Genomic DNA, 23198 nt, shown 5'->3' with positions numbered 1-23198 from the left:
ATCGCATGCTCTCCGTGCATTTCCATTCGCCTTCGTAATGTACTTTATCAAAATACATAATTCACTTTACACGCGAATCACGTGAACTATTTATGTATCATGTTGTACGTAGAATTGTTCGTTAAGTAGGATCTCAGATGACTTAAGAAGTGGTTTCGTCAAAAAATACATGGCTTGCAGTCGTTTACAACAGTTTACAACGCATTAAATTACTGTTACTCGGTGGCTTCGTATTAAATCATTTTTAGTAGCTTCAAAATGATGTTTTCGAACGGAGAAGTATACTCAGCATCTGAAATAATTTTCTAATGAAATTAATGACGTCGGATGAGAAAAACGAATAGTATATTTTATATATAATATTATGTATTATATATATGTTGTATTGGCTTCGCGATGTTAGTTTTATAAATTTAGGATGAATCAAATAGTCCAGAATCCAAACTTGACTTGTGTTTGCTTTATTATTATCATTTCAAAAATTGTTTTAGCATACGATGAAACAACGACATATAAATTTAATACAGAAATCGAAAATCTCATAATACGAAGAAGATATGAATAATCTACATAATAGATTTATTATACGTGTGTCCGAAATAGTTGCAGCGAAACTTTTGCTTCTTCCTATGAGTACTACACTCGTAGTTTAGCCTCATTCTTCCCTACTCCCTATAGATAATTATCGATATTTTTATTACCTATATTCATTGGTAGTATGTATATTCGTATAAGTTCTTTGCAATCTAAGGTTCAAAATGAATTAATAATTCGTAAATATACTCTAAATGAAATCTACATGTTGGATCTACCTGCAAAAATAAACGACAGAAAAACTGAAGTTTTAATTTAATAGTTTCCAGACACCAGGCACTGCCAATTTCAAAATCTTGATACGTATTCGCAATTCCCATTGCTGCGTAAATATTCGCATAGTAGCATAGTCGCGCGATATGGACATCACAGTAAATCGCGTTTTAATGGTTGGATTGTCGTCATCGTGATAAAAAAAAATGAGTTGGAAAAAAACTTGAAGAGCTCGCGTCAAGTTGTGTTCCCTTGTCGTTGGAAAAACTGTTTACAGTTTTCTTCTTACTTCTTCTTCTACTTCCTCTTCTTTTTTTAAAGAAGGGGCGCCAACTAAATTGATAGACGAAGGACAGACAGGAAAAAAGTATCACGTGCAACGATAAGGTCACTGTCGGTCTAAAAGACACGAACGATCTCGAATGTCTATACTGTACGATCCACTACATAATTCCAGTTGAACTAGACCTACTAACCGAGACAGCATTTCTATCGATCTATTTCACACGCACGTAATGTGTACTCTTAACAAACAGCTGTCGGTGGTCTACGCGTCTCCGCTTCGATGACCGAGGGTATGAGAACGTGAAGCGTGTCTATAGGCAAAAATACATATGGGAACGGTCACGTCAGTTGCAATTCAACGTTATATACGTATATAGAGCGAGTCACAGAAATGTTCGTGCTCTCGCTATTATTGAATCTGATTATTGATTAATGTTCTTTAATAATAAAAATTATATTTCCGAAGATTATATCGAAGTCAAAGATTTCATGTTTTCTCCTCACTTTTCGGTATAGTTTTTTGATGCTGTTGATTTTTTGATACAACTTTTATATATATGTCGGGTTAACGTTAGGATTAGGGGTAGAGGTGTTCGATGAATCTTCGTTGGAATTAGCCATCGGTACTGTGTAACAATGATTGAGTTTATTGACACAAGTTAGAGATATTACAGCGTCGTTAGTTAATCACAATGTTTAGATATTCGCGGCACTATGACAATGGTCTCGGGTCCGATAACGAAACGCGGTCAACGGGATGCTGAACTTTACCCTTCTTTAGCGTCTAAGTTATACTAAATATTAATGCAAGGAGCAATCACTACGTATAAGAATGACAGGTCAACCGCTGATGAGATCGTACGAGAGAGAGACTCTCCGTCACGGTGACACGGTATTTATACGATCGTTTGCTGTCTAATGTTTTTAAAGTATATCTATCTCCTTCCAAAATCTCTGCTATTACGAATAGGCCCTTAAATTTTGGATCTAACTTGGTTTGGTTTCTTTCCTCATTTTTGCGCAATACAAAATCACCGATATTAAACCTAACCACTTTAGCTTTGGTTTTATCGAATCTTTCTTTGTCGTATTTGGCGCTACTTGCTATATTTTTATCGCCTGTTGTCTTACATCGGAGATGTCTATTTCTCTTTCTTCAACGTTATCGGGTAGCAACAAGTCGTACAGTCTTGCTGTCCTACCGATTAGTAGTTCCAATGGGCTCGCTTTAGTCACGCGGTTGGTGGTGCAATTCAAGACCAATTGTATTTCCCCAATCGCGTCTTGCCATGACCGCCCGGTCGTCTCTACTACCGTGAACATATTTTTCAATGTACCCATAACACGCTCTACCTGCCCATTGGCTCTACTAGTACCGGTTGCTATCAGGTGAACTTTAATTTGTTTGCTTTCACAGAACTCCCGGAATTCCTTACCCGTAAAACATCTTCCCTGATCTGCTATTATCCGGCAGGGACTGCCGAATAAAAATATAGCGGACTTGAGTGCTTTGATGGTATTAAGGGAGTCTACCTTACGGGTATGATGCAGGTATACAAACTTCGTGAAAGCATCTACTAAAACAATGACATATTCCTTGGAATCATTTTTACCGCTTAGCTTGCCCGTTATGTCCACGTGCACCGTATGCCACGGTATGCTGGTCTTGGGTATTGGATGTAGTTCGACTTTGCGAACTGCAAAACTTCTACGAATTTGCGAACGTACTTCGCCATTCCTTCGAACCAGTAATACTCGTACAGCTTCTCGAGCGTTTTATCCCAACCTAAGTGCATAATTGACTGGTGCACATGGTTAATAACGGACCATCTAAAACCTCTTGGAACAATAGGTAAACTGAGAGTCCTGCCTCTTCTTTGTATGTTACGGTAGAGAGTACCGGACCGTAATTCGTAAGTATTCGCGATGTCTTCCGCGAGTTCATCATTTTGCAACTTTTCGACAATTCCCGAAATTTGGGGGTCACGACGTTGTTCGGCTAGTAGCCAGTCTTCCGATATTTCGGCCAGATCGATCTCTTTCTCCGCGATTTTATCAATCTTATGGCGATCTAAGTCTACGGGGTTTCGCGAAAAGAAGTCAACGTGGGCCATCCCGATACATAATGTCAAAGGGTAAAAGTTTGTAGGTATAGATTATTCCGACCAAATGATTTCTTATGCCATCACAATTACAAAAGGAATCAAATGGTACAGAAGACTTGGCATGCAACTCCTTCTGGGGATTTCTGTTGTAAATGCTTCGATGGCTTACAGAATTGCAACAAGGACAATTACCAGACAATTACTAGCTGCAGAATCACCAAGGCTGCCTGAAAATGCAACAATCTTTGCCTTCGATGGAGTCAGCATAATAACGTTGTTCGGAAAAATAATTCCGGAAGAAGCATTCCGGAAGAAGCAAAGACATCGAATGGACCGAACAAAAGCACAAAAGAATTTGAAGAAAACACCAACTTATTGTTCAAATTGTTCGTCGGGGGTAAGAAATGCTGTATACTTCGTAGAATTAGGATAAATAGGGATTTGGTGAAATCCGCCGGCCATGCCCCGACTAATAAAGTATCTTGCATTTGCGATCTCGCGATTTGATCTGCAATAAGAGGTAAAGGATCCCGATCCGCGACCGTATTTTTATTTAGTTCTCGAAAATCCACACACAATCTACCCGAACCATCCTTCTTCTTCACGAGTAACATAGGGCTCGCGAATGGTGAGTTACTAGGCCTTATGATTTTGCACTAACTAATCCGTCTATTCTCTCATGTATCACTCTGCGCTCCTCTTCGCCGAGTTTATAAGGACTTCTTTGTACGGTGATGTTAGGATCAATTAATTGTATTTCTAACTGGCCTGTATTTACGCGAGTACGTAGGAAATCCGTAGCGAATGCATCTTTGAATTAATCGACTTTCAGGACGCTTCCTTGTGGTACCCCTGCCTTGATGTCTTTAACTTTAGAATGTGTGTCCTTGATTTTTATTACGAAGGTTCTGCTGCTTAGGTAGGATTTTATTAATTGGTGTATTTGCTCCGGGAATTATTTCCTAATTGTTTGTAGTAGATTTTCATGGTTAATTTTGTCAAATGCTTTCTCTATGTCCATAAAGAGGGCTGTGCAGTATTCCTTGTTTTCTAGTGCTATTATTATTTCGTTGATAAGCCTGTGCATTTGCTCTATCGTGGAGTGTTTGTTTCTGAATCCAAATTCGTGTTCCGGTATTAGTTTTTTTATCTCTATTATTGTTTTTATCCGGTAATATATTATTTTTTCCAGTATTTTGGAAAATACTAGAAGCAGTGATATTGGTCTGTAAGATGCAGTTTGGTGTGGATCTTTGCCTGGTTTAGGTAACATTTTGATCTGTGCTAATTTCCATGGTTTGGGGAAGTATTGAATTCTTAAAATTGCATTGAATATTATTGTCATTAGTCTTATTGCTTTTGGCGGAAGGTTTTTCAAGATTTTGCCATTGATTAGGTCGATTCCTGGTGCTTTGTTGTTTTTTGTTTTATCGATTATGTTTCTAATTTCTTGTGCTGTTGTTTTAGGTATGGTGTATTCCTTGTCGGTTGTGATAATAGTGGTTTGCGCATCCTCCTCCGTATGACTTTTGAGGTTGCTGTTGTTGATAATGTGTGGTGTGAATGTGTTGCAGAGGTGGTTGGAGAATTCTTCAGCTTGTTCTTCGTTGCTTCTTGCCCATGTGTTATCTGTTTTTCTGATTGCTGGGACGGGTATTATTGGCTTCTTTATCTTTTTCATGGCTTTCCATAGGGAGTAGTTGGTGTTCTCGTGTGTAGAAAGTGTCCCTATGAACTTAGCGAATTCGTTATTGTTGTGCTCTTTTATTTCGTTTTTTATTTCCTTTGCAAGTTTGTTTAGGTGTTTTTTGTTTTCTCGAGTTCTGTGTTCTTTCCATTTTGCTTTCGCTTTTCTTTTTTCTCTAATTTTGTTGAATATTTCTTACGGAATTCCGCACGGCACTTGAAACAAAACACCTTGGACGATGTGGCTGGTCGGTTCCCTTCCAGGCGTTGTGTCCCCTTCTGCTTTTCGGTCCGCATCTTCTTGCGGCACTTCGTCATATATATATATATATATAACATCCGACACATATATATATATACACATTTACTGTAACGTACATATGTGTAATAGATTACAGAAATATATCGTAAATTGAAAACGTGTGCGTGTAGCGACTAAATCGATATCTATGACTACTACATACTCATACACTCCTCGTCAAAAAGATAACCCAGGTGTGCTATCTTTAATTTCTCAATGACGCGTGTAAAGTTCTTCGTCTGTAACGTATAATATTAAAACATTATGAGCTCAGAATATGCGGTTTGTTGAAAATAATTAAAAATATTATGAGGTTAATGTGTAACAAAAAAAAATTGTTTTATTTTAAGAACGAAATGATAACATACTCTGTTAATATGTTTACAAAATTGCTCAGTAGTTCATGATCTATCAACGAGTAAAGATTATAGTACAATATTATATAAATTTGTAAGTATGAGACGCGAAAAAAAATTAAACGAGTCTGAAAAAAAGCAAATTCTTGAACTAAAACAGCAACGGTTATCAGTAGCAAAAATATAGAAAGTAATAAGAAGTCGTAGAATAATACAGAATTTCTTAAAAAATGTTGAAGATTATGGCAAAAAGAAAAGTACTGGACGGCCGTCCTCGTTATCCGATCGTGATAAGCGAGCAATTTTGCGTGTAGCTTCCTGCTCGCAGTTAACAACAAAGCAAATAATGGAGAAATGTAGTATTAGTGCTAGTGTTTCAAGTGTTCGCCGAATTCTACTATCCTGCAAAAATATCAAGAGGTTAAAGTTGAAAAAGAAACCTTCGTTAACAACGAAACACAAAGTAGAACGTTTACGCTTTGCAAAAGAATGAATGCATTGGAAAAAGAAATGGAGAAGGATACTATTTTCAGATGAAAAAGATTCAACTTGGATAGTCCTGATGGATTCCAATATTATTTTCATGACATAAGAAAAGGGACAATGTCAGCAATTCGACGACAAATGGGAGGAGGCAGCGTGATGGTTTGGGTCGGCATCGGTTATTTTGGCAAAACAAGTATCAAGTTCATCAATGGGAAAATGAATAGTGTCCGATACATAAATTTAATCAAAGAACAAATAGATAATCATGCAAAACGCATTTCTGGATTATTACATCTTTCAACAAGATAATGCATCTGTACACACATCAAGATTGATCCAATCATATTTTAATGAAAATAATATATCTATTTTGCCGTGGCCTGCACGCTCCCCGGACCTTAATATTATTGAAAATTGCTGGGCAGAACTTGTTCACGGCGTATACGCGGATAGAAAGCAGTATCAACACGTACAAGAATTAAAAAATGCAATTGTACGCGAATGGGATACGTTAAGTCAAAATTATATCCAGAAACTATATAAATCAATAGCAAATCGTATAATAGAAGTAATAGTAAATAAAGGAGGATGTATCCATTATTAAATAAGTACATGTGTTTCATAAGTAATTATCGTTAGTTACGATTTATATTGATTATTTTCTTATTGTACATGTGCTATCATTTCGTTCTTAAAATAAGACAATTTTTTTTTATTATACACTAAACCTCACAATATTTTTAATTATTTTTAACGAACCGCATATTCTGAGCTCATAATGTTTTGATATTATACGTTATAGACGAAAAACTTTACACGCGTCATTAAGAAATTAAGGATAGTACACCTGGGTTATCCTTTTGACGAGGAGTGAAAGTACCAAATTTGGATTTATGTTTTTATGTGAATATTTAGTTTGCACATTAGTTGGGTTTTAACATTCTGTATATTATTTATACGTAAACGTGGAAGGTTTAATTATTTTGTATTCACGCGGCGTACGTTCCTATGATAAAACAACAATGAGAATGACGATTTATGATAAGCTGTTTAGAAGTATCGTTTTGATACCAAATTGCTAGCAATACGAAAGAACTCTGTCATCGTTGAATGATTTATGGTGTTGGTTATTGGTACGATCTACATATGCATATGCAAGAGATTTTGTATATTGGCAGATCGTTTTATTGCTAGCTTTCAGTCTACTTTGCGTAGTTCATGTTCAAAGGTGTGATAATCAAAAGTTGTTCCTCTTTCTCACAAGAAATATGTTTTATATCAATTTTCAGTATTTCCAATAATTTTCAAGTTGTAAAGATATTTCAACATTAAGCTTATCTTTTCCTTTCGGTATTTATAGCCGCATCAACTGATCGCACGGGCTATTTGTAATATAAAACAATGGAAAGATAGACGTGGCACTGTAGATTACTATGTCATCTGGAATATTTCAAGTAATTTAATTCAGCTGTTAATATCCTCTCGTATTATTTTTTCAAACAGAAAGAAATGTGTAACGATAAAAAATGCACGATTGAAAGGTCATAAAAATATATGTATAGAATCATAGATTTAATAAAAGTATAAATATAAAATGTAGAATTGCGAGAAACATTATTCATTGCCAGTTAATTAGTGATACGTAAATGGGTTAAAAAATTGTTTTAAAGTGGTCTGTAAGGTTGATGACAAGTTTTGAGGACAGTGCAATCAGCAGCTCAACGATTATACCTATGTCTATCTACAAGATACAACTTTTTCACAACAGCAATCAATATGTGACCTAAATTGGTTTCGTAGAAAAAATGGTCATAGTGCTCTCATAGTAATCTTGGCAATTACAGTCGAAATCACGTGTAAGATACGTAAAATTTTAGAGTAAGATCTATTACTCAGCTTGCATTTAACGAGTATCATTGATAATTTTTTACTTTTAATAATATCATATAAAGTGATGGAATATATTATATCAAGACTAAATTCATTTTATGATATAAAATAATTCCAAATTGTATGAAATATCATCTGCATTTTATCGCACGTCTGCCAAATTTTACAAAATTCTGTACCTTCGATTAATCGAATAATAATTATTAATTGTATTTAACGGTATTACGGAATTTATCAGAGAACGCAATATTATTAAATCTGCAATATCAACTTACCGATTGATTGCATGACGTAACTGATTGTTAATTAACGTTGTGATTACTTCAGAATTAGATTATTAACAACTCGATGAGACGCAACGAATAAATAATCTCCTCGATAGTTCTTTTATGTTTAATTACGAAACTTAATAAATAAAAAATCGACGTATTTAAATTACCTGAAATATACTTGTTAAATATGTATACGCAATTTGCTATTAATCGATGGTAGAAAATGTGCAGCCCTGGTTAATGAATTATTATAATTATTACATCATTGTAATAAGTGGCCAATTAAATCGATAGCATGTTATACACGAAGAACACGAAACGTTGCGGCGACTAAAATTAATTTCTATAACTGTCGAAACAAATATAAAATATAATATAAATACTATAAATATTAAATAATACAAATATAAAATAAAATATAAAAAATTGTAATGCTCGTTTCCGTGATTCTATATTTTCATTAATACATCAAATATTATTTACGAATGAAAGGAATCTCCAACTTCAGATATTTCGATGGAAAAATTTAATAAACACATGCATATCTATATCCGTGTAGAATTTCACCGGGAAGAATTAGACTTTCCTTTTTAAGTTTTCCTCGATTTCTTTTTCTTACTCGCTGTTTATTCCTGACAATTGAAATTCCAATAATTAACGAAAACTTTCTCTGTTTATTGTTACAGAGCGAAAGAAGATCAAACTTGTTGAAGTAGCACACTGCAAACTGTTCGACTCGAGATTCTTTGTAAGCTGGGCATGGTCTTAGGGACGACGGCGGGGCGATGACGCTCTACCACCGTCCTTCGTCATCGCCAGGAGTCCTTCAGGACTCGCACAGTCTCCCGAACCCGATCCTGAGTTTCGCTTCGATCCTTATCTCTGATAACAAAAGTTACTATCGTCGTTCAACGTGGAAACTGGCAAAGACGAACGCCACCATTGCGTTCGTTAGGAGGCATGAAGGATCGACCTCATCGACCTTACCGAGACCACCACGGACAGGCGATGCCTCTAGAAGAGGTTCAGGGATTGCTGCTTCCACCCTCCAGAACAGGTAACACGTTCCTCCCTTTATCTTATCAATTACCATCGTATAAAGTTTCCCCGTTTTTTTTCACACCTTTTTAACGAATTATGAGCTTTTTGTCTTCTACGTATTGTACCACCTTTGTATCGCTTCTGGAAAAATTTTCTATTATCTTTTATGACTCGGGATGGTTTTCATCAGATACATTCTTTGTTTATAACTACGCAGTCTGATACTAACTTTACCAGGTTCCGTTGAATGACCTGTTCCAAAATTTAATTTAAAACTGTACTTGTTTCTTTCGTTCATCTAACTTTATGTAAATTCCTATATTAAGAAATATCGAAAAATTGATTAATCGGATAATATAAGAATTTGCATAAAGTTAGATTTTACAAAGTTAGAATTTATAGAAGAAATAACAATACATGCACAATTTTCAATGAAATTTTGAAACCAGTCAATTAACTGAGCCAGGTAAGGTTAGCGCTTAGTATCATTTTGATTCAATGGAATAAATCAAACTGCTCCGTATTGGCGATTTTAGCGGAAAATTAAATAAACTAAAATGTCTCTTCGTAATTCACGACAGTCAGCTTTCAACATCGTTAAGCACTATGCGTACTTGTTTAATCTCTTAAGTACAGTTGAAATTTGTGAGGGGCTGTTTCTCTGTACGGCAGAGTTTGACGCGAATTACGCGTAAACGATACAATACTGCAATGTGTGATGGATAATACTGTTCTCCACGCAAGCACATTGGAACGAAGTTTTTGATAATTAAATTATAATTTTTCTTAAAGATATGATGCATATACTTTAACTTTAATAATTTCATTTAATAATGGATAATCCAATTGAGTGTGATATATTTTAAAGCACGGTACGACACATAGACGTCGCAAATTTCAAACTCATAGCGCGATAGTGTTTTTTAAATTGCTCTTTGTTTTTTATTTTGAAACTACATTTTGAGGTTGAAGATTCTGAAGAAATTCAAGGATACGTATCGACAAGTTAAAAAGAGCATCTAATAATCTATTTTATATATATTTCGTCTATTTTATATCTCCATATATTTATATATAATATATATTATAGTCTATTATAAAATCTTTCAAAAAGATTCTAACTCTATTATTGTTCATTAATCTATCAATCTGTAAGAATTCTAATTTCGGTTTACTCGTATAATGTACGTTTACACATACTGAAACCAATAATAATTTAATTCTATACTGATTCTACTTTCAATAAATTTTAAAAATAGTAAAATATCAAATCTATTAACCCCCAACTAGATTTAATGCTTCCTACTTTTAAACTATTTAAATTAAATTATACTAAATTCATAAATACTATTTAGAATAAATTTTTATACAAATTTTAAATTTTTCGATTAAATTAATTTTTTAAACTTTTTGTAAAAGAACTAATATATTTGCGACATTACTATAAATATTTAATTGATAGATCAACTATTAAATTCTATTATAAAATATTTAATATTATTGTTTTCCAAATTAATTTTAAAAATTTAATTCAACACTAATTATAAAAATTTAATTTAATATTAATTATTATTATTATTTTTATTAATTATTTCTTCAAAAAGAAAAAATGGAAATTACAATAGTAAATATTTATTTAAATGTAATTTTATTAAATTTAATAATAAAAATTTAGTTTATTTAAATTTAATATATATATATGTGTGTATATATATATAGATCTAGGAATATCTATTTTAATTCTATATATTCTGCATGAATATTGTTAACACTGTTATAAAACATTTCGAGAATAAATTAAGTCTGATGCGAGACAAATGAAGCGTATCATTTAATTCAAACGGTGAGAGAATGAGAGTAGAATGAATCACTATAGATACGCGTAGTAGACATCCGCGAAAGTATAGTACCTAAAGAAAGATAGTGGCGCATCGTACCTAACGAGTTAAAGAGCTTCAGAACGGTACACCAGGAACATTTTCATTACATGTAGAGATGATAAAATAAAAAAATTCTTTTATTTATTTAGCATGTGTTTTACAAGATGTTCATAGATAACAATTACATGTGTTTCAACTACTCTTCTAGTGCCGCTTCTCCTTCTTCCTCTTCTTGCCAAGTTACATTTTCTCTTCTTTTGTTGAGGGATCCTTGTCACGCACATAATCACAAACTCACACACTCACACACACAGTAATCACGCGTATCACTGTGCGCGGCCAACGATACTACACACAGCTTTGATATATGTACTACTGAAGGAACCGGGTAAGGTATGATTTATTTCTCGTATATAAAGTAACATACTACCTTTGCGACAATTAGTGAGAAAGCAAATATCTTATAGGCCACCCAGCGGCGAGTTGATGTACTACAAATGCAAGAGTACTTATTATTTACTACATCAACCTCTTAAGTACGATTGAATTTTGTGCGGGGATGTTTCTTTGTACGGCAGAGTTTGACACGAATTACGCGTAAACGATACAGCACTGTAATTTGTGATGGATAATAATACGGCAGAGTTTGACACGAATTACGCGTAAACGATACAGCACTGCAATTTGTCCACGCAAGCACATTGGAACGAAGTTTTTGATAATTAAATTATAATTTTTCTTAAAGATATGATGCATATACTTTAACTTTAATAATTTCATTTAATAATGGATAATCCAATTGAGTGTGATATATTTTAAAGCACGGTACGACACATAGACGTCGCAAATTTCAAACTCATAGCGCGATAGTGTTTTTCAAATTGCTCTTCGTTTTCTATTTTGAAACTACATTTTGAGGTTGAAGGTTCTAAAGAAATTTAAGGGTACGGATCGGCATGTTAAAGAGAGCAAATAATAATGGCATATTTATTTTAACGGATAGCAACAATTAATATCTGACACTGGCGTTTCGAAAACAAAGACTATATATTCTGTCTTTATATTGTTAACACTATTATAAAACGCTGCGAGGTGAAGAAAAGTGTGAAGCAAGACAAAGGAAAACGTACGATCGTTTAGTTCAAACGGTGAGCGAATGAGTCAGTAGACTTACTATAGTGGCGCGTCGTAATATAAGATGACATCCGTGAAAGCCATTATAGTGGCGGATCGTACCTAAGAGGTTATATATACGTAGGTACGCTCAATCGAAAAAACTTCTTGTACCGTTTGAAAAATAATTTTCATTCTTAATCCTAAAACTTCTTTAACCCATCTGTAAATTTGTCTTTGCAAGTTTTCTTCGTTTTTCACATGTTTTATAAATGTTTACTCGATACTGAACAATTTCTTATACCGTTTGAAGAACAGTTTCTGTCATTGATCCTAGAACTATTTCTATTTTACCGGGTTTGCTTTCACACAAGGTTTTCATAATTTCTCACACAATTTTTAAACGTATACTTAGCTGAAGAAGCTTTTGTACCGCTTGATGGATTTTAAATTTTAATTCTTGAAGGATCCTATTAATTGCAAAAGCCGTAAGAGGAGGCTATGCCAATCGCAAGATTTCATGTTACAATCGTTTTTTTTTTTATAGAACAAACTTCTCGTAAAATTATTTCTAACTCGATAGCTGGATTTACCTATAATACCAATGTTTTATAAATACCGCAGAGTTCGTTTATATGGACCTGTCGGAGGACTAGTCGTTTCACATAACTAAGTCGTTCGTATAATAGAAGTCCACCTATTTCTCCCCACCATCTATCATTTTTCGTTCAGTTTAATAGAAAGTTCACGTTCGTACGAGAGGAGTCAACGAAACATTGCTTTTACTTTTAAATACATAATCAATAATGAATGAGGAGAGTGTGTCGCATAATGTGTGCCTTTATTGTTTACATCTTATTGTTCGACATTCGTATAAATGGATTCATGCTCGGCAGTAGTACTGATAATACTACATTTATGTGGATATTACATAATCCACATAAATGTATTAAATACAATACTTTCTAATATTTTGTGTATATATATATATATATATATGTAGTATAAAAAAAAAAGAGGGGGGTGTACGCTTTGTTACGCTGCGAGGTTTTAGTATGGGTCGCGTTTCTGGCCGTCGCGCGCGGTTCTACAATGTCGCAGGCGGATCGCCTTACCTGTCCGACGAGGTATGTACAATGTATCGACGAGCGCATAGTTGTCGACAAGCAGCAACTTCCGGAAACGTTGATTTCGGTCTGTTGTTTCATCTCTAAAGAAGGCGGTATACGTGATCATAGGCGCGAGCGGTGGCGTGATCCGAGCGTAGTAGAAGTCGTCTCCTCGAAAAGACCAAGAAATGATCTAGGATCAAGTTAGTCCTTTTTGAAGATTTTAAGAGCACACGTCGAGAGGTCGGGTGTATAAAGCCACTAAGCCGAACGAACACGTTGACATTGTTTATCACTGAATAATCTGTCACGCTTTATCATTATATTCATTGTTATTAAATACACAAACTATATCAACTTGTTAATAAATAAAACATCCTTACTTGTCCTTGCTCTAGACCTATTTAAGATACTACATATATATATTTTACACTGGACGATATTTAGGAGAGCGTAGAATTTTTACCGATATTGTGAACAAGATATGGAAAATTCGTCGGGCAATCGTTACGTTAACGACGAATTTCGTTTAACCGAGATTATGCAGCGTCCGTTAAATTTTCATAAAAATCTGAATGGTCCTGCACCGAGTGCACCAGTCGATATAATTTTGAATTTGGTCATCGGTTATGAAAACCCGAGCTTTACGACGGCTGCTTAAGCAGTAAAATTTTATTGTCTTCCTTTATTACGTATACGATATACTACTGACTCCCGAAGTGAAGTCAGTAGTATTCTACCGGATTATATAGATAGGACGCGATAAGGATTTGATGTTTCTTCGTATTTATCGTGAAATCTTCGGTACTATGGTCAAATATTTCGAAGGAGAAATAAAACGTGACGAGTAACGATGGCTCGAATGAATAACCGTGTATTGGTTGTATTGATAGTTGGGTTTTGTAAAAAGAATTCTTACTTTTTAAGTCATATACTTGCTATTTTTGATCTTTATCATAAACGTCTTACAAGTAATCGGATTTTTCGTATTGGATAGCTACGCGATTTCGATTTCCTTAGCTTCACGAATACGTCTGACCATACGCAGGTTAAATCCTTGTTATAAATCGTAAAAGAAAGTAAAAATAGCATTGATCTACTTGTCTTACATGACCCTTAGAAATACGTCGCAGTTCACAACTACTACATCTTCTTTATCTAAACATAATGTCTCTATTCCCTTATATCTCTTTTTCCTATCTACCAACATTTAGTAAGGATAGTCCCCGAGGAGACCTGGTAAAACTGTGAAACAACGAAAGGTCGTAGTATTATGTCACTGGTTAGTAAGTTTAACCTGTAGGAAGATATATATATATATATATATATATATATATACATACACACGTACACACAAATATTATATGTCTAATTGTGTCAGAGAAAAGGTCATAGCATTAAGTCATCGGATAGCAGGTTTAACAAAGTATATTTCAGAGTATATTACACATCGACGCTCTTTTCGAGGAATTCATTGTTTTCTTTCGGAAACTTTATCACATCGGATATTTTCGATAATTTATTGAATCGGAAATCAGGGGAGGCATAGATTAAGAGTTAAGTGGCTTTAACGTTGACACAGCTTACTCGAGGCTCGGTAAAACGAAGGTTAATTGCCACTTAGTAACGTTCCCGAGAAACTCATCACCTATTTCCTCGTTCATAATCGTATTCCTTCGAATAATTATAATCTGCCATTGTCAACGACGTCGGTCGGTTGACCGACGTTGATGAATAAATATAACGCGGAAAAAATTCCAAGTCATCGATTACATGTACTTTAATCGATCTTCGTTGGCCATTTTTATATTATCGAAAATGATAAAACGTGGGAAATATCGTGAGTGTTTAACTATTTGCACGTACCTTCGTTTACTTTTATCGGTAATCTTCAAGTTGGTTATGATAAATGAAATTAATTCAATTACTAATAGACTCAGCATTCACGAAAGATGAAGCGAACTGATGTAAACATGCTCGATATAATTTTGTGTTTCAATTACAGAGCCTGGCGATCTAATATCAGATTTACTTTCAAGTTAAAGTAGGATATCTTTGAATATTCATTGACGCGTCGCGAATTTACTCTTCCCGAGGTTAAAGTGTCTTTAGTCACATTGATACGCGATTTTTGCACGGTTGGCTGCTCGTCGAATTAGTATTGATCGACTGATTCACGGTGGAAAGTGAGTGGAAAATAGATATTCCTAAACGATGGATTAACTCGAACGATACGAACGTTAAAACGTTAGCGAAATGTTAAATGATTCTGCAGGACTATTCGACGTTTCTATTCGGCTGATGAAATGGTTCGAATAATCGCCTATCCAACTCGTTTGAGAGTTCGAGTCGTTCGAGTGTTAGATGTTCGTCCATCTGATAATTCAAGTGTTTCTGACTTGCAAATCTTCAATGCTGACTTTGAAAGAGCTATGCAAGGGTGATTTTCGACATTATACATGCTGGTTGGTTTTCATCGAACGCAAGAATGTTTCAATGAACGTGTTTCTAAGGTGTCGCGCACGCCATTGTGTGCGCGCTTCACGTACCGCAGAGAAAGGATGAAACATTTTCTATAGAAAATTGCATGCATATAGATGTAACATACCGCATTAACGTAATTGTATTTTTAGTCGAGCTCGTGGTAATTAATTATCGCGTCTACAGCGCCAGTATCGATCGAAAAAATGGCCTCTGGCTATAATAATTTCCCGAGAAACTATATGTAACTTCAGCATACATGAAGTTGCATTCTTTTTCCGTTTATCGAACGAGTAGTTTACTCTTGGTTAATTATCACTGGGTTATTTGAGATAGAAATTCTAGATGGAATAAAAAGATATATATGCTTCATTCTACTATCACGCCTGTATATATGAAAGAAAGAAACTTGTTATTGATTGACTTGTTAATGATAAAATTCGTTTATACCGATTATGTTTCTAATAATTTTGTAATATCCGTAGTTTTTCTTACACTTGCAGTACATACAGCTTTCATCATTTCCCCATCGTTTTATGCTTCCGTTGATTACACGATAATCATTTATAAAGTCACACGCAAAGTCGAGAATATAATAAAAATTTATAAAGTAATACAAAGAGCTTCATTAAATACTTTTAATTAAGAATGTGAGATAAGAAACTGCGAGGAAGATAAAAAGATGTAAACAAAAGGATTATATAAATTGATCGAAGAAAAGAAAAATACAAATGAAACAGTCTTGACGGATTAATGCAAGTTCCAATTTGCAAATTAGTTGGTAAACATACAATACATTGGTCGACAAATTGACCGAAAGTAGTTACCAGCGAGCACCGTCGTTGCAAACATCTAGACGATGTATTTTTGGTGTCCGGACCTCATAGCAGTTTCTCTGTTTTACGACAGGTAACCGGGGACCTCTGAACGTGACGATTGTACAGGTCGGAAAAGGAAACGGGGGCGGTGGAGATGGCGGAAGTGATTTACTGAGATTGGAACCACCGTCGGATTTAAGGCCAACACCGTCGCCCTTATCCGACACGAGTGCTACGCTGCAGTCCGACAACAATGATACTTTTAGCGGAGGTGAGGTTGTTCACGATTATTGTTCCCCTTTTTTTTTCCATTGATGCACTTGAATATTGCGATATCTATTTACCTTTAATATCATAATGTGTTGAGAGTTTCACGGCTCGGTTTGTTAGATGGCAATCGACTGTAACCTTGTTCATTGGAAGCTTCTTCATCTTCTTAACACTTTACTGACCGCTAGCTGTTCAACAGTATACGCATGTCCGACCGGCAGCTCAGGCACAGCATATTCTCCCTGCCGTCGGCTCTGTTTCGGTTTAAACTCTCCAATACCATTCTTTTCGTTCATCGCGAATGGTAAGTTTTTCCAATTGGTATTAAACTGTGGGAGCTTACAAGGCAATGCAACTAACGCAATTGAGCAAGGTACCTTAGTACTAAATAACAAATTATTGCTCAAATAATGAGAAAGATTGTCGACGACAAAAAACCGATTAATAGGCTATCGGTCGGTGAGCGTCGGAGACAAAAACCGATTAATAGGCTATCGGTCTTTAAAGTGTTAATTTTTGTGTGTTTCGTGGATCTTTCAAATTGATTTATCGAATCGTAATGGTCTTGTATTTTGCATTATTGTTGACGTTTTATATCTCGGAATAAAGAAAGCAAACACGTGGATGAATGTATTATAGAATTTTTTTATCAGAAATGTTAGAAATTAGGATTTCCAGTGGTTTCTATTCTATATGATAATGTATTGATAAATTGATTTATTACAATGGATTAAATAGAAAACGATAATTATTTAACGTGAACTTAATTCAGTAGTGTGATATCACAATTCTCGATTAACGACTTTTGACTTTTGACTCTCCGGTGGCTAACTGAATATCAACTGCTGCGGTGCCGAAATATATTGATGGCCGTTAGACCTATTGAAGTTTTCCCACTCTTTCTGCTTATCGGCATTTGCGCTTTATCGTCGACATCGTCTGTATGTCGGCGATCTTTCCGTGGTACTGGGTTGTCAACTAAGTGATTGCGAATTTTGTCATTAGGTGGTAATGACAAAAGGTGGTAATGGAATAGTTGCCAACCCAATATTACTAGAGACGAAAGAAGCTGCTGTAAAGAGAATCGTTGTGCTAAGAACTAAACACTAGAGAAGATGTAGAGTTTTCCTAGAAGTGAGACCTACTTCAACGATTATCGACCGTTTTTCGTCCATACATGTTACTTTGTATAATGGTCAATTATAATAGTTTCTTCTTATTAATTAAACGCTTCTTAATATATCGCGAGAACGGGAAGGAAGATATTTTGTATAACGAGATAATTGAACAAAAGATTGCACAGAGTAAGAGACAGATTATCAGATCGAGAAAATTCATAATCAGAAATAAACGAAACAAACATGCACCGTGCTATGGTATTTCTGGATAAGAAATCATTCTTTCTTCAAATTTTAGTAAAGTAAGTTGGTGAAATGTGAAGAATTGTTGGGATTTCTCGGACACCGGTGGCGTATGTAGGTACAGCTTAAATATTGACTGCGAAGGATCGGCTTACTTTCAGTTCGTAATGGAAGGGTAGATGACGTCATATCCTGTAAGCGGAAGCGTTTCAGGGGTGAGGTCCTGGTTACAGTCAGGTTGCTAAGCAATAGTGTGAGAAAAAAGTTAGTAAAGCGTTAGATCAAAGGTAGATAAATTCATGATTGTATCGAATGTATTTTTGGATACACCGATATCTGCTCTGCGATACAAACAATATAAGCTTGATAAATAATTTATTATATACGCGATGAGGTATTAAACACGAATATGCTCCGGATTAATATGAAAACAATGGTAGACGGTAAAGAATTTATCGAAAAAGAACAATATACTTGGAAAATGGTGCAAAATATTGGAGAAAAATGTTGTTAAATTAAAAAATTACTTACCACTGTAAATAACGATATATCGGATTTTTAGTATTTTAAATACTTCACTTGAAAATCTAACTTTTCGTCATGTATTTAGTTCAGTTTGATCATTGAATGCGTAGTGCATGTAAAACACAGTGTCTTTTTCAAATTGTGTTTGAAGGAAAGATTGATCTTATCGTCCCGGACAAGATGTAATTAGTTGAAGATTTTATTTACATCTCAATCTTCCACGCCTTCGGTGTACTTAAATTTCTTAAATGACACAATGCTAGAGTTTCATGGTCTATTGAATTTTTTAAGTCAACGATTGTTTGAAAGATCAGATACAGTTATATATCGTTCTCTATATAGATTAATTTCCGTTTTAAACTAATTATTCAATGTCTCAAGTATTCAATTTATTATGGAGAAGAACTAATAAAATATACCGTACTATAATCAGGCAAGAGGACATGAAAAATTAATACCTTTTATAGCTATTGTAACATTAAATTCAATCGAGTCGATAGTATTCTGAGAAAGAAATCGCTCGAAATTGTTCGACTCGTGGCTCGAATAGCATTAATTACGAATATTCCCTGAGAATATCGTATTTCCTTATGGGTGACACGCTTTAATTCCGCATCAAATTGTTTCTGTCCGCTTCAAGTTCATGCGTGGCCGATATTTACTCGCCAAATAATTGGATTACTCGGAACCTGTGGTTCGTGTTCAGCTTGCTGTGGTTTTTTCGTGGGCGCGCTCGACAGTTTTTAATGAAAGAGTGACGGATAAAAAGGCGCGGATCGAACCGCTCGTGCAATCGTGCGTCTCTCCCTCGTCAATTCTGTTCCGTAGCAGCCACAAATTTTTATCTCGTCAGATGACAATCCATTCGATCGAACAGGCGTCTCTTTGTCGCACTCGACAAAAAGTAATATATTTTTTGATAAGAAACGTAAGTTGAATTAGCATACTGAATTTTAATTGAAAAAGTTTCGAGCAATTTGCTGTTTGATTGGCGATAGAATTTCACTATTGCAGTTGCCAAATTTGTAAATTTCTTATGTAATAAAGCATTTCATTCTTGGGTTACTCAATAAGAATTTTGCATAAATTTTATTTTACATTTTGATGGAATATCGATTGTATTTGAGTGATTAATGCGTCTCTCTTTGTTTTTTAAAGATATGTATATCGTCAAAAAGAATTGGAAAATTTCATTTGTACGACTTTGTTTAATAAATTAACGAATAAATCCTATCGAACGCAGCGCCAGTGGATAATAAATAATTACGTATTAATCGACTTGAACGTAACTCGTAGTTCATCGGTAACATGATGTTCGATGTTTTGTAACTGCTGCCGCGAGTGTGCAGTGCTGTACGTTGCACAGGGAAATTTTTTCGATCGATTACGAAAACGATGGAAATAATAACAATACCTTCGGAATAGGAGCGTTTATAAAATGATATCATTCTTACTTAAATGATATAGCTCTTGTAAATACGAGATTTACTATTAAGAATCGATGAGGATGATAGCAAATAATAAAATTCGATTTAAGTATTTTAATTAAATATGGGTTTTATTTTATACTATTTTTATCGAACGAAATCATAACTGTGAATTATCAAAGAGATTCGATTGCATTGAACGCGTTTCTATTTCATATATGGACTTTGCGATGTTCTTTTGCAGCGGCTTCGCGAAACATCTGAAGCATTGACAAATGGTAAATAGTTTATGCGATTATATAACGTAATACGATCTCTATACAGATTATATGTATACGGGATGGATGTATAATACGGAGATGAGTTCGAAGCTACACCGTGTACGTAATTCCTGGTATGAATGAATAATTTAGCGTATTGAAGGCTCATGCTTTAACCAAGTAACAGGATCTTCGGACGAATAAACTAATTAACAATAATGTACTTGTGTTTCCCCTAAGCCTTGAACCAAGTATTTGATTGTTGCATAATAAACAGATTACGGACATTTATGCAAATTCATAATTTTATCAATACACTAAAGAAATAAAAGAAATTAAACAAGTGAAACCTAAGAAACAAAACCTCTGAACGCTTCGATTTAAAATACATCATTTTATATTTTCCATAAATGCATAAACAAAATACGTTTTGAGACGAATGGTATGCGGAAATACACAACTAGTTTTAAAATGAACATTTTTAATCAAACAAAGGAGCATCTGGGACAGTATACTTCTTAAAATAATTGTGTATGTTCTTTTGATTTCTGTAACTGTATGGTTCGGAGCAATTTGATCAAATTGATATTTATACAGAAAAATGGTCGAAAATCGGTGATTCAACTTGTCAAATCGCTGCTTGCAAAATGTAGAACGTACAATTGCTTTGAGAATATTATTGAATTTGTAAAGAAAATAGTTGACCGAAGCTTTCCGAACAAGATAATACACGAATGAAAATAATTATTGAAAGTTTTATGACTTTAAAATAACTGAAAGCCTGATATTTATTATGTAACGATCTGATACTCGTAACAACGTTAATTGTGGTTTAAGCTTGAAATCATAAAACAGTATCTGATAAAGTTCTCTTTTAATGTGCTTCGCGTGTAAATAAAATTATAAAGCTCAGTGTCTATAAATTATTTCACAATGCATAACCAGTGCCGATTAGTCTATGTGAGAGTACTATATACATATATGTATAAACTTCTATCTTGCTATTTGCAAACTTATTGATATTAAACTTTCTCGAACAATTCCTCGATAAATTGTTGTGAATGTCTGTGCACCTGGTGGATTGAAGTTAACTTTTAAAGTTATTTATTTTTATCAGACTGAATCGAAAATATCTATATGTGTGTATATACCTGTATGTATGTATTACGTAACCAAAATGTGCATTTATTGTCATGTGTCATAAATATATGCTTCTACGTTGTTAATATTTATTTGATAGTATTTAATAGGAAGAGTTTATCTTTGCATGCATGTAGATTTTTAAAAATTTTTCAATACGTGTATACATATTTAAGTTAAAAACTCTGAATTAAAAATTCTAATGTCATTTTTATATTTAGTTTCTATTGCATTCGTTTGCTGATAATTGAAATCTTAAATCATATAATATTACCATACTTTGTATTTACTAAATTTCAATGAATAAAGAAAATATATGTGAAAATACGAAAAGTAAAATATCTCCGGAACGAATTTGATTAAAAAATATTAGATCTTTTTAAAAGAAACTCTTTAAAAGAAACGACGCTAACATTACACTAAAATGAAATATTCTAATAGAATGTATAAAAATAAAATATTTGATATGCAGATGATCTAATAATAAACTTTTACGTTATACCGTACGTAGACTTAGCCTAACGTTTTCACAGTTGTCGTATCTATCCTTTAGCTTCGCGGAAACTCAATGCTTCGTGGAATGTTACTTGAAATTCCTGACGAAAAATCTTCAAACTGCCGTATTTTTATCGGTGTTCGGAGTATTCAACGAAATTTTACGACTGTTCAGGTGTTGATCCACGATTACTGTTGGGTGCAAACACCGGCGGCGAACGTAACACGTGGGAGGGTCGTTATCACGTGAAGGAACATCGGCGTGCTGGAAAGGCGACCTTTCAGGGCCAAGTTTACAACTTCCTGGAGCGTCCCACTGGCTGGAAGTGCTTCCTGTACCACTTCTCTGTGTAAGTACCTATCAATTTTATATATATACATTGTTCGATGTTTTTTGATGCTTTCGATGTTTCGTATCGTTATTCGTTTTATCGATGATTATTGTTACCGTATGGAATATACGTTATTGCTTTTGTCTTTAGCTTATATCGTACGTTCTGGTAACAGTCATATATGTATTGTTACTATAATATTATAATACTATACTAATGTTTCTGAATATCTATGAGTAGTACAAATGAATATGGATTTTGGAATTTCTCTATGTGATGTAGGAGAAAGCATATTTCAATAGGAGCTTTTAAGTTTCGACGTTTCGTAGTAGAAAAATGTGAACTAACTAAATATTGTATATATTGAAATGACACACGATATACCTGGTTAAAAGTTTGCTGTAAACCAAGTGGCACAGAAGCTTGCATTTAAAATCTAATACATTTTAGTCAAAATGAATCAGCAGTTTTCGCCTGCGTCATGATTCTAATACATAAACATTGATCGTGGATATTCCACGATGAATAATTTTTTCTACGTGTACGATCTTTTTCCTTTAAAAGTCGTTTCTCCATCGATTAACCGAATTTTTCACGTTGGAAGACATTACGCAATAAATAATGAATAATAAATGAACACCGTGAATAATAAATAGACGGCGGATGTCTATGCATTTCTGAAAAATTTAAGCGTGCAAGGACGTACAATAATAGTTGCAGAGAAATATATGAAACGATCAAAGCAAGGTATTCATTGA

At 34.3% G+C, this 23198-nt stretch overlaps 1 protein-coding gene across 2 annotated transcripts in view; it reads left to right on the top strand.

The window, feature by feature from the left end:
* The window catches only part of LOC100646827 (potassium voltage-gated channel subfamily KQT member 1), a 164070-nt gene that overhangs the window by 14701 nt on the left and 126171 nt on the right, over positions 1 to 23198 (top strand). For both annotated transcript variants that reach the window (XM_048406929.1, XM_048406930.1), the window contains exons 2-4: positions 8875 to 9245; positions 16722 to 16901; positions 22284 to 22458. In XM_048406929.1, coding sequence (XP_048262886.1) covers positions 9149 to 9245; positions 16722 to 16901; positions 22284 to 22458 — 452 coding nt within the window. In that variant the 5' untranslated portion in view covers positions 8875 to 9148. The remainder of the gene's footprint in view (positions 1 to 8874; positions 9246 to 16721; positions 16902 to 22283; positions 22459 to 23198) is intronic.

This window comes from Bombus terrestris, chromosome 6, assembly GCF_910591885.1.
Source record: "Bombus terrestris chromosome 6, iyBomTerr1.2, whole genome shotgun sequence".
Lineage (NCBI taxonomy): Eukaryota > Metazoa > Arthropoda > Insecta > Hymenoptera > Apidae > Bombus > Bombus terrestris.
This window is presented reverse-complemented; position numbering and strand designations above follow the sequence as displayed.